The sequence below is a fragment of the Nylanderia fulva genome, unplaced genomic scaffold (assembly GCF_048542155.1).
Source record: "Nylanderia fulva isolate GAGA-0341 unplaced genomic scaffold, ASM4854215v1 Scaffold45, whole genome shotgun sequence".
Classification (NCBI taxonomy): domain Eukaryota; kingdom Metazoa; phylum Arthropoda; class Insecta; order Hymenoptera; family Formicidae; genus Nylanderia; species Nylanderia fulva.
The window spans coordinates 269785-283179 of record NW_028190532.1 but is presented as its reverse complement, the minus strand read 5'-3'; the positions used below and the strand labels follow the sequence as shown (position 1 = coordinate 283179).

The 13395-nt window shown below is 32.5% G+C and overlaps 2 protein-coding genes and 1 long non-coding RNA gene across 5 annotated transcripts; all 3 read left to right on the top strand.

Annotated features, from left to right (window-relative positions):
- Nucleotides 1-4873: 4873 nt before the first annotated feature.
- On the top strand, nucleotides 4874-6918 carry LOC114934096 (endocuticle structural glycoprotein SgAbd-3-like). 3 transcript variants are annotated; one of them, XM_029306738.2, is made up of 3 exons: nucleotides 4874-4955; nucleotides 5519-6005; nucleotides 6870-6918. In XM_029306738.2, exons 1-2 carry the CDS (start codon nucleotides 4944-4946, stop codon nucleotides 5972-5974), a joined length of 468 nt encoding a protein of 155 aa, XP_029162571.1. In that variant the 5' UTR covers nucleotides 4874-4943; the 3' UTR covers nucleotides 5975-6005; nucleotides 6870-6918. The 3 variants fall into 3 exon arrangements, with proteins under 3 accessions (XP_029162571.1, XP_029162570.1, XP_085342677.1); XM_029306737.2 differs by lacking the exon at nucleotides 6870-6918 and adding an exon at nucleotides 6726-6853; XM_085486551.1 differs by lacking the exon at nucleotides 6870-6918 and having other exon boundaries at nucleotides 5519-6205.
- On the top strand, nucleotides 6915-8442 carry LOC146721577 (endocuticle structural glycoprotein SgAbd-2-like). Its single transcript, XM_029306736.2, has 2 exons — nucleotides 6915-6970; nucleotides 7786-8442. The coding sequence occupies exons 1-2, from the start codon at nucleotides 6959-6961 to the stop codon at nucleotides 8347-8349; spliced, it is 576 nt and encodes a 191-aa protein (XP_029162569.1). The 5' UTR covers nucleotides 6915-6958; the 3' UTR covers nucleotides 8350-8442.
- Nucleotides 8443-9959: 1517 nt separating this feature from the next.
- LOC146721576 (uncharacterized) lies at nucleotides 9960-11128 on the top strand. The gene is made up of 2 exons (XR_014925611.1): nucleotides 9960-10029; nucleotides 10405-11128. It is a non-coding gene; the product is annotated as an uncharacterized LOC146721576 (long non-coding RNA).
- Nucleotides 11129-13395: the final 2267 nt, after the last annotated feature.

Below are 13395 nucleotides of genomic sequence, written 5' to 3'. Positions count from 1 at the left end.
GTCGAAAATCAAAGGAACCGAAAAATTAAATGCCTACAAACCGATAACGGCGGGGAATATCGGAGCAATAAACTCGAAGATTTTCTGAAATCACGCGGGATCGCGAGACGTTTCTCCGTGGCTTACAATCCGCAGCAAAACGGCGTCGCGGAACGTAAGAATCGTACCTTACTCGACACAGCGCGATGTCTCCTTATTCAGGCGGCTCTACCACCCCGTTTTTGGGCCGAGGCGGTAAACGCGGCGAATTATATTAGAAACCGTTGTCCGACGAAGAGTCTCAACGGCAAAACCCCTCACGAAATTTGGACCGGAAAAATTCCCGACGTCGGCCATCTTCGCGATTTCGGTAACCGCGTATTTTGCCTTGACACTAGACCCGACAAATCGAAGCTGGAACCTCGCGGCAAAGAGGGCATCCTAGTAGGCTTCTCTGAAGAATCCAAGGGCTACAGAGTCTGGCTGCCACAGGAGAAAACGGTTGTAATATCTAGAGACGTCAAGTTCTGCAACACGTCTCGTTCAGAAGCCGGCAAATTTCAAGAATTCCTACCGGAAGATTGCGACTTGAATCAACCCGCCGACAAGAACGAACTCGGACAGGATTACGTCGAAGTGACGCTGGACCCTCATATTGATAATATCAACGAGAATGGAGAACCAGCGGAGGATGACGAAGATCCGCCTGACATAGACGAGAATATTCCCAACGCAGAACTGCCAGCCATGAGACGAGGACCGGGAAGACCGAGGATCGTCAGAACCGGACAGCGCGGTCGGCCAAGAAAAGCATACAACGAGGTGGTGCAGCACGCTGATCTGGATTTGATGGAAAGCGCACTGGTCTCCGAAGTACCAATACGGCACGCGCTAGCGGGTGCCGACTCAGAACAGTGGTTCGAGGCCATGTCACAAGAGATTCAATCGATCATCAAAAACGACACTTGGGAGCTGGTCAATCGTCCGGAGGGCGCTCAAATTATAGGAAGCAGAATGGTCTTGCGTAACAAATTCGGACCCGACGGTCACTTGGAGCGGAGAAAGGCTCGGCTTGTAGCGCAAGGATTTGCGCAGAGACCGGGAATCCATTTTACGGATACCTTCGCACCCGTTGCCCGTCTAAGTTCTATCCGTTTGATTTCAGCTTTGGCCGCAAATTACAAGATGACCATAAAACAATTTGACGTAACCACCGCCTATCTCAACGGAGAACTAGAGGAGAAGATTTTGATGGAACCTCCGAATCAACTAAAAAACATCTTAAACGCTATAATCAAGACCGAAGGAGATCACGCAATTAAAATGAAGGCGGAGAACATGCTGAACAAGCTGATCCAAGGCGACAAAGTGTGTCTTCTCAAAAAGTCTATTTATGGGCTACGTCAGGCCGGAAGACGATGGCACGAAAAGCTCCGCGAAGTCTTACTCAGTTTCGGAGCTACGGCATCCAACGGCGACCCGTGCCTATATTACAAAGGGCAAGGGGAAGATACCATCCTGATCGCTGTCTACGTCGACGATCTCCTCGTCGCTTCAAAGGATCCGAAGTCGATTGCAGAATTAGGACAAGTACTCTCCAGTCGCTTCGACATTAAAGATCTCGGATCTGTGAAACACTGCCTGGGAGTGAAGTTTACTCAGGAAGAAAACCGGCTGACACTGAATCAGCGCGGATACATAATGGATCTCCTGAGACGTTTTAACATGACTGACGCCAAACCAGTCAGCACTCCCATGGACATCAACAAGAAATTAACCAAGGAGCCTGAACCGTCCGAGCTTGACGAGGACGTTCCCTACAGAGAACTGGTGGGATGTCTTACGTATTTAGCAATAACAACTCGACCAGACATAAGCTTCGCGGCGAGTTGTCTGGGACAATTCAATAACTCTTACAACCATACCCATTGGATCGCAGCAAAAAGGGTACTCAGGTATCTGAAGGGAACTCTAGACCTTGGCCTGAGCTACACAACCGGAACCGGAACGCTGAAGGGATTCGTCGACTCCGACTGGGGAAATTGCAGCGACGATCGGCGATCTTACTCCGGATTCATATTTTTGCTAGGTGGCTGTCCAATATCCTGGGATTCACGGAAACAGAGGACCGTAGCCTTATCCTCCACCGAGGCAGAGTACATGGGACTCACCGAAGGAGCCAAGGAATCGATCTATTGGACGGCTTTTCTCAAGGAGTTGGGTTTCGGCCACCTGGCCGATACAATCATCTACAGCGATAACTACGGGGCCCTTAGGCTTGCTGACAATCCAGTATTTCATGCTCGTAGTAAACACATTGCAATACGACACCACTTCATCCGAGAGACACTGACAAATAAGCAACTTCGTATCGATCATGTCTCTACCGACGACAACGTGGCCGACATGTTCACTAAGAGCCTCCCCAGACCTAAATTGGAGAAGTGCATACAACTGTCTGGAATGCTGGATGTCAAAAACTAACCATTGACGGTCGTACGCTCTCGTATCGAGGGGAAGTGTTAGAGATCGTCCTTCTCTGATTGGATTACGATCTCGAGTGCGTTCGGTAATGACATCTTGCTGTCATTACGCCGTTAGGTGTCGCTATCTTTTGGGAACGGGACGTTCCCCTCTTCTTTTTTGTTTCACTAACGTTGTTACTGTCTGTACCCCGCGACTCGCGTGTGACTGTCTCGTAATTCTTTTCTATTCTTTCTTGTATCTTTGAGCCAGAGTAACAATTAAATAATCTTACTTGAGACTGAAACGCATTCGTTCTCTCGATTAAGTTGAGTACCTGTCCTACTGTCCCTCTCAACATTTTTAAACATTGTTATAATAGTTATTATAAGTAAATATTAGTTATAAGTAAATCATAATATTTATCTTATAAAAATTATTGCATAAAAAAGTTTATATGATAATTAGAAATGAAAGGTAAATTTTTATTTAGACTAAAGTTAAAAATTTCATATGTTTTATTTTCTCTTGTCAATAGAACTTAAATTATATTATTGTAATATTTATATTTTATATCTTTTTTTAATATCGTGCTGGAAGATACTTTAATTAAAAAAATTAATCAGAAGAAATTTTTTTTAATCTAAATAATTTTTACAACTCTATAGGTGTTTAGAAGCGTCTTTTTACTATCGTATTTTTTAATTATAAGACTATAAAAAACTGGAAAAAATAAAAAAATAGAAAATAAAATAAAGATTAAAATAAAATAATTTTCTGCTTGCGGAAAAGTGCAATTGAAAGATAGAAATAAACGATAGAAATAAATCTCTGTGTTTGTCTCCTGCAGAAACTTTAATCATCGCAGTAGATCCAGTTGCTATTCGCCAGGCAAACGATAACGTTTTACTTGTTGCGTATATTCAAGACAAGACCAATTTGCAATCACTCTCTCTCGGATGATTAAGAAATAAATTTTTGTTGAAGGATATCTTTCTATAAATAATTAAATAATTTTTTTCTAATTATTTTATTCTATAATCTTTATTTTATTTTATTTTTTAATTTTATTCCACTTTTTTATAATCTTATAATTAAATGCGATAGTAAAACGACGCTTCTAAACACCTATAGAGTTATAAAAATTATTTAGATTAATTGTATTTAAAAGAACTGTTCAAAAGAATTATTTGTACATATAGCATTCTGTAGAACTTTTATTCTAAATAAAGTAGAATAATTACTATACATAATTACATTATTATGCATTATATATATGAAAATATTCCATTATATTTGTCAGATTTTAAATTCAATTTTCTTTATTTTTTATTTCTTTATATATTTTCTAAATTCAAATTTAGTTGTTTTCTGATATGTTACACAGATGTGATATTACCTTTAAAATCTCTTATTAAAAACAAAAATACTAGATTTTGAATTATATGTACGTACGCATTTAGCTCATTCGCTTTGTATGATTCATTAAAATGACACAATTGACAAGAGAAATAAAATCCTAAGATATTAAAATTAATGGAATTTTTGGATGAAGGATATATAAAACCTGTACAAGATGTTAGGTTGTAATAAAAATTTTCCAAATTATTATTATTCTTTTTGTGGATAAACTTGCGCTTCTCGAGTAATATGTACAAATAATTTGATTTTATATTACACAAACATATCCAATAACATGTTATTACAATAAAATTGCTTCTACAAATAAGCAAGATATCTAGATATTTCAAAGGTATAAAACTGCATTAAAAATATTTGAGATGTGACTGAATATCACACTAGTCGTAATAAATATCTATTATTGTTATTCTTTTTTAATTAGTGGTACTTTAAAAAAAGAACTGATTGTATTAATAATATAAATCCCAGTAAGAAATGATTGGTCGAATCGTTATCGATTCGACGAATTTGACATCGATTCGACAACGAATCGACGTCGATTCGATCATCATTTCTCACTGGGATGACAACACATCGCAATACATAAACATGTTTGTACCTCATATTAATTATATCTGTCTATGCTTTTACATATTTATAATTTTACTTGCGATAAATGAATTGCATAATCTGTTTTTAAAGCAGTTCTCAAAATACGAAATTGCAATCATATTACACCTGTCGTTATTATTAGACTTAGGTACAAAGCTATTTTCCTTTCTTTTTTCAATGACAGGATTTGTTTGATGATTCTAATAATTATAATGATTCATTTTGTTCTGTTGAATTCTAATCTATTGATTCCAGGTTTATAAAGTTGCCAAGGAGATCAGGTTTTACATATGTGTGCGTTTGCCTATATAATTAAAATTTATTGTAAGGATGAATATAACAAAAAAAATGAAGAGAGTCTAAGATATTTTTCAATATATTGGAATTTTCAGAGGTGTCGGATATATAAAGCTTGCACAAGATGTTGAAGACAGCACAGTGAAAAACTTTTTAGCAGCAGCAGCTAGTAATATATACTATTTTCTAACATGAATTTATTGGTAAGTGAATTTCTGTGAATTTGTGCAAAAAATGTTATGTGATGCAGTAATAGGAGATCCGTGTACATAAATAAGCGATATATTGTCATAAATAAATCATACATTGTCTCTGTTTTACTTGAAAAATATCTTCTGAAAATCTAGAATTTCTAATCGTTAATTATACATATGTAAACAAATTAATATTTTATTAATTTAGTAAATAATTTAACAAATTATAATTACTATTTTTTTAATTACTATTAAAATTTTTATATACTTAGTGTGTATGTACAGCACGCAAAATATTTATTGCAATGCCCTTTATCAGATTATATGTCGAAAAGACGAAGATATATTATATTGATAATAAATTATTCTTTATTACTGTACACATTACAATTTTATTTATTGTTAGACACATTTTTGCACAGAGATATATTTTAGTTAGTGCAAAGATAGTCAGTGTCCCTATAGTATAAATTGTTAATCAATCTTGACAGTACAAGCATATTTATGATTTTTTTCCTATTCTAAAACAGAATCAAATTTATGATTTAAAGAACTGATTCTTTGTTTTTCAGATAATCATTTTCTGTGTTCTAATAAAAACGATGATGATATTAGCGGCAGACAGATTATCAGCAAAGTCAACCACTAATATACAGCAGTATGTTGCGTTCGACCCAACTCCTCCACCAACAACACATCGTTATACAACTTCTTTTTCACCAACAACACGTCGTTATACTACATTACGTGGCCCAAGATCAATCAAGTCTCTTTACAACTACAACTATAATACTGATACCGGTATCCAGGCGCAGGAAGAGGGTCATTTCAATAATGTAGGCTCTGATCAAGAGAACCTGGAAGCGCAAGGCAGCTACACTGACAATAAGGGCAATACCTTCGAGGTTTCATATATAGCCAATGAGAACGGATTTCAGCCAGAGGGTGCTCACTTGCCCACAATACCACCATTAATTAAGAAAGCTTTTCAATACATCGCCGAACATCCTGAAAAGAATACAGAATAAGGACACTGGGACAGAAATATGAATGAAATAGGTAAATCGCAAGCAAACTTTGATAAGATGATAGATTAGACAAAATCTTAATAGAGTTGATCGCAATAACTTTGAAGCTTGACAGATATTCGATCCCTATAGAACAGATATTTCCAATTCGAGGATTGGGCTATTCGCGTCGAAAGTATTTTTATATTTGTATAATATTATTAATAAATTTTATATAAAATTTGCACATAATATTATTAATTTATTTATATTCACATAATATTATTAATTTATTTATATTCATATAATATTATTAATTTATTTATATTCACATAATATTATTAATTTATTTATATTATCGGTAAATACACATAAATATTGCAATCATATATCAACAATTGGATAATATTCGATTAATCATTTTTAATTATTCACAAATTTTCTTTTAATTTATCTCAAGCAATTACTGCACGTATAAATGCGCTTTTCATATATATAACATTATTTAACATTAATTACATGTAGTTATTATGGTTCTCACCTAAAATTTGTGCATTTTAATTATTTTATTCCTTTACACATTTATTGTGTAATTGCTGCAATTTTTGACTGTAATTATCAATGTGAATGCATATGTTATTTTTTTTTATCTCAATAATAGGATTTAAAATTTTGTAGCCTTGTTGGATCCTAATAGGCGAATATACATTTCTTTATTAAATTCAAGTTTAGCCGACTTTCAATGATTTTACGCGTATAAATTTGATTTTAGGTTTAAAAGTCAAGGAGATCAGATTTTATGTGTGTACATGCGTGTTTGTAAATTTATCTATAAATATAGTTACATTATTGTAATGATAAGCATAATAAAAAAATAAAGAACCTAAGATATTTTAAAAAGTGTTGAAATCTTCAGATGTGTCGGATATAAATAGCTGCACAAGATGTTAAAGTCAGTGCAGTGAGAAACTTTTAAACGGCTATCAGCTGGTTACCGTTTTAAATATGAACTTATTGGTGAGTGAGTTTTTATGAATTTCTATATAAGAGATATTATGTGACGCAGTGGCAATATTTATACACATGCAATCAAATTTTTTTGTAATTCCAATATTATTATGAATTATCACAAGTAATATCTTTCAGTAAAGATTGTTTTTAATTTAAAATTAATCGATATCAATATGCAAAAATGAAATGTTTACGCCAAATTATATAATTGATATACAATATTAACACATTATAGATTTAAATTGTTTAATTAAATAATAAAATATAGAAAACAAATTAAAAAAATATATATATAAGTACTTACAATAAATATTCTAAAATACATAAATAAATCAAATGTTCTTATAAATAAATCATATATTGTCTGTTTTACTTGAAAAAATTCTTCTGGAAATCTGGAGCTAGTTGAATCTCTCTAATCATTAATTAATACATATGTAGACGAATTAAAAATAATGTAATTTAACAAATTATAATTACACATTAATTATACATGTAAAAATATAATTAGTGTATATGTACATTACGCAAAAAAGTAATATTACAATGCGTTTATCAGATTATATGCCGAAAAGACGAAGAGATATATTATACTGATAAATTATTCTTTATTACTGTATACATTATAATTTAATTTAGAAACATTAAATTTACACTACAAAGATATTTTAGTTAGATAAGATAGTTAGTATTCCTATAGTATAAATTGTTAAACAATCTTGACAGTATAAGCATATTTGTGAATGTTTTCCTATTCTAAAATAGAATTATGTAAAATCAAATTGATGATTTAAAGAACTTTACAATTCTTTATTTTCCAGATAATTACTTTGTGCGTTCTAATAAAAACGATGATGATATTAGCGATAGACAGATTATCAGCAAAGTCAACCACTAATATACATCAGTATGTTGCGTTTACCTATACAACTCCTATTCCTACTACGCCAACAACACGTCGTTATCACCCTACTATATTACATTACCCAAGATCAACCAATTCTCTTTACAACTACACGTATAATATTGATACCAGTATCGAGGCGCAGGAAGAGGGTCATTTCAATAATGTAGGCTCTAATCAAGAGATCCTGGAAGCGCAAGGAAGCTACAACTACAGTGACAATAAGGGCAATACCTTCGAGGTTTCATATATAGCCAATGAGAACGGATTTCAGCCAGAGGGTGCTCACTTGCCCACAACACCACCATTACCACCATTAATTAAGAAAGCCCTTCAATACATTGTCGAACATCCCGAGAAAGATGGAGAATTAGGACATAATAAAAATATAAATAAAATCGGCAAATTGCAAACAAGTTTCGACACGAAGACAGATCAGGAAAAATCTAACCGATTCGATCACGATCGCTTTAGAGTTTGACAGATATTCGATCCTTCCAAACATTGTCAATTTGAGAGAGAGAGAATTGGGCAATTCACGTTGAGATTATTTTTATATTTATAATATTATCAATTTTATATAATATGTATACACAATGTAATGAATTTTATATCATCAATAAAGGCACACTATAAATCTTAAATAAATGTATTAATATTTGATAATATTCAATAATTTCCTTCTTTTCAAAAAATTCTATTCAAACAATTACTACATATGAATGCTTTAGGAAAAAGCGGTGAACTATCGTGTCGCTTCTTACGATCAGGTACGCGTTTTTATAAACTCTTATGGTTCAACGTGCTCGTTTTGGTCATTTCTCTTTTAGCATAATCCATATATTTGTAAAGCTTCATCCCCGGAGGTGTTTGCCGTATAGGCGGCAGGAAACAGAGCCCTCGTGATAAACCATAAAATTAAAAAAAAAAACTATACGATTCTTTGTTCTTCAGATAATCACTTTGTGCATTCTGTTAAAAACCACGGTGATATTAGTGGCAAGAAGAGCATTCACCTATGCTACATCAACCACTAATAGATTTAAGATACTAACCTTCCCTCCGTATTTCCTACTTCTCTTTACAGCTGTAAGTATAACATTCATACTGGCATCAGGCGCATGAAAATGATTACTTCTCTCATATAGATACTGATAGAGAGCTCTGAACGTGCGAGATAGCTACACTGGCACAATAATATATACGTTCAAGGTCTTATATATAGCCAGTAAGGCCGGATTTCAGGGTGCTCACTTGCCCACATTAATTAGTGGTACCACCACTAATTAATAAGAAGGCTTTTTAGTACATCGTCGAACATTCTGAGAAAAAAATGGAATGAGGACACCGGACATAATAAAAACATGAGTAAAATCGGCAAATCGCAGACCAGCTTTGACAAGAAGATAGATCAAGAAAAATTTAAGGGATTCGATCGCGATAGCTTTAGAGTTTGACAGATATTCTATTCCTATATACAGACATTTTCAATTTGAGAACTGGACGAATCACGTCGAAATTATTTTTATTTTTATAATATTATCAATATATAATATTTGCATACAATATCATTAATTGTATGTTATTGATAAAGACACACTGTAAATCTTGCAAAATAAACGTATCAATATTTGATAATATTCAATAATTTCTTTTCAAAACATTCTTTTCAAACATATTACTGCATGTGAATGAGTGGTTATCACATTATAACATTATTTAACAATTTTAATAGTTTTATATCTAATTATTTTATATGCTTCTCACATAAAATAAATAAGTGCATTTTATATTTATATTAGTTCCTATAAATAAATAAATTTAGATTTCTTTATAAAATTCAAGTATAATCGACTTTTTGATTTTACGCATATAGATTTGATTTCAAGTTTAAAAGTTTGCCAAGAATGTGATAAATACAGGTTTTGTATACGTGTGCGTGCATGAGCATTCAGCAAACATAATTTATTGCTTAATAAGAATGCATGATACAAGGAGAAAGGAAAGCCTAATGTATTTAAAAATATTCCATAATCCTTGGACATATAAACAATATATATAAAGTCTGTACGAGATGTTTATTCAGTGTAGTAAGAGATTTCGAAGTAATAACTTCAAAATAATAAAAAATAGTATATCTATTCTCAACATGAATCCATTGGTGAGTTCAAATTTTGATAAAAAAAATTACGTAATGCATTGTTAGAACGTACTTGTATATGCAATCATAAATTTACAATAGTTTATTTTTCTAAATCGATTGTTTTCAATCGCCACAATTTTTTTGGTTAAACAATCATAGAAAATTTTATTTGATTTAAAATTATAATTATAATAATATTAAAATATAAAAAATTAAAAAATTAAATATAGTTACGTTAAACTCTATTATCTTTATATAATATATTTATTATTTATATATAAAACTATCTATAAGTATATTCACAAATCTTTTTTCTTATTCTACATATAAAATTTAAATTAAATTTACAATATAAGATTCATATAATCTATAAATATATCTTTATTTTTCCAGGCTATCTCTTTGTGCATTTTAATGCAAGCAGTACTGATAGCCAAAACGGACCAATTACCTGACAATACTGTAAATTTCAATAAACATTTTAAGATTAGAGGTATTACTACTAACAATACATTTACTACTACAGAATCGTTATATGATTATCATCAACCAAGCAACAAGCATATTTACAGTAACAATGATTCTGGTATTCAAACTCAAGAGATAACGGTCATCTCAATCATACGAACAGCAATGTAACCAACGAGAACGGATTCTAGCTGGAAGGGTTTTAGTTACCTACAGGACCACTAATTAAGAAAACTCTTTACTACATTGCTAAACATCCCAAAGAGAACGGGGAACAATAAGAAAACTGTACTGGAAAGATGAATATTAATTAGTGATCAGCCTGAACAAAATAAAAGATCAAGACAATTTGTATTCGATCGCGATTAAGATATTGAGATATGATATATGATGAGATATTTAATATCTAAAACCAATTGCGCAATCTTAAGATTCGGTTCTTTTCTTGTGACTATTTTTGTATTTATACTGCATTCATATAAATTTTTATTTTTTTGTACGACATTTCTTGTAAGAAAAAATCTTGATAATATATAATTAAATATCATTGATTTAAACATACATACACACACACACACACACACACACACATATTGTTCAATTGATATTTATTCAAGGTGATGATAAATGATAATGTCTGTTTCTTAAATTATTTAATTACTTTTATAACGAACCGCTTACGATACTTTTAATAAGAAGAACGTTAATGATACAATAAAGCGTCAAAAAGCTATAAAGTTGCAGAAAGTTAGCGTTACATAAATTTCTTCATGCGTGAACGCTGTTTTTTCTTTTTTAAAAACTTTTTGTGATTTTATGATTATTTTATAAAGAAATTGTTATTGCATTATGAAGTAATTAATTACAAAAGAAATTGTACAAATATATTACCAATCTGCGTTTTATCATAAATTTATATCAAAGAACTGGATTTACAAAAACTTAAAAATAATTTGTTTATAAAAATTTGAGTTCAATTAATTTAATTTGAATTAATTTAAACAACATTCTTTTGGATTAGAATGATTTAATTGTTAAGTTTTACATCGTTTATTTAAAAAATCTTTTTATATCTATGGTGTATATAAAACCTTTTAATAATGGATAAAGTTTGTGTTATTCAATGAATCAAATGATCATTAATTATGTTGCTTAATCGGCATTAAGAAATCCTAGAGACACAAAAATGATCTCATTTTTACATTAGATTCTATGCTATCTATAAACTTCATAAATCTCTTTTAGTCTATACTTTTTATGAAAAAAATAAACAATGTGATAACTGTGTGTTTAACTGTGGCTAGATAAATGTTTTAAAATGGATTTAAAAGTGACCTTGTACCGAGAAGAAAAAGAACGAGACTGTCAATCATTTACATTAAAAATTGTTCGATTGTATTAGTATAGTGATATGATATCATTCTCAAGTGCAGAACCTCAGATATCGCATGTTTCCGCAGTCTCAATTGTAAGGTGAAGTAAAATACAATTCTCTTGAAATATTAAGTGTTATTATTTATATGCAAGAATTAACGGCATAGCTTTCCATATTTAAACCCAATATTTTAAATCAAATTTAGATGGAACGAATAAATATAAATGAATATCAATTAACAAACCCGAAGAGGCGTATACTTAATAATAAAATTAATTTATAAAAAAAAAATTTTATAAACTTTTATAATTTTTGTATATTAATTATCAATAATGACTCTACTGATATTTATTCGCTTAATTTTGATTCTGCCTTATGATGTCAATGGTAATTAACATCTGTTCATACAATGGTCCATTAATTTGAAATTTCTGTATCAATTTTTCTCTCTATAATGATTAGTAAATATTGTAATTATCATCGATGTTATCTTAATTTTTATATTTCTCTTTTATTAACACATATTTCTCGTTATTTCTTTACATTCCAGCATAATCCAAGTAAATCTCTAAACTATCTCTGTCGCTCTTAATCTATACATTCTTTCTCTTTCTAATCATATGATTGAGCGTACATTGATACCTCCTCCTACTCGCTAAATACTCATCGATGCGCCTGCTACATGAGAGAAGTGGACACACATCCAGAAGGGGATATCACTGGTTCCAGCTAGAACCGGTCGAATGTGCGAGTCATACATACAATTCACACAAGCTTGGAGTCTCTCTCCTTTTTTCTCAACTATATACACACGTCACGAGTACGGCGCTGACGTCGCAGTGTGCGGTAATAAATGTGTGTCGCGTGTGCGTGATGCTCGTGCGTGTGCGTCACGATTCGCGGGTGATCACCACGCACGGGCGCACATACGAATCTGGATCGTCGTGAAACGCGAGTTGACGACGACGGTGTCGTGGATGCTGCTTCGCAGTTTGAAGATCATCTCGCGCTCGGTCGGAGAAAAAAAAAAGAGATAAGGAAGGAAAGAAGGAAAAAAAATAGTGAAAGTGCATAGAGAACAAATACGCGATCTTTTTACGTCGATAATACACGTGTGCATATAGTGAACACATGTGCGTGTATATATGTATGTGTGTGCATATGTGTGTTTATGTGCGTATCGGTCTCGTTATCACTTGAATGATACGCGGATGAGTTTTGCTCGATTCGTTGAGACTCGCCCGATTTGCTCGAGACACGCCGTGATCTGACAGGTAACATATGACACGTGACGCGCATGGAAGTGTCATTGAATGTGACGTTTACCCGCGACGACGTGCTCCGAAAAGCGCGCGCGTTCCGATCGATCGATCGATCGTTCGAGCAGCCCTGATTGTTCTTTCCTGTTAATCGAAAAAACAAATGCTTTCTGTAATGAGCTTGCGCAGTGATGCTGAGTTTTACAAAATGTTCCATCATGCGCCTTAAATTGATATTTGCTCGACCTCTTAGATAGCCCTCTTAGTACAGTCATGTATCGT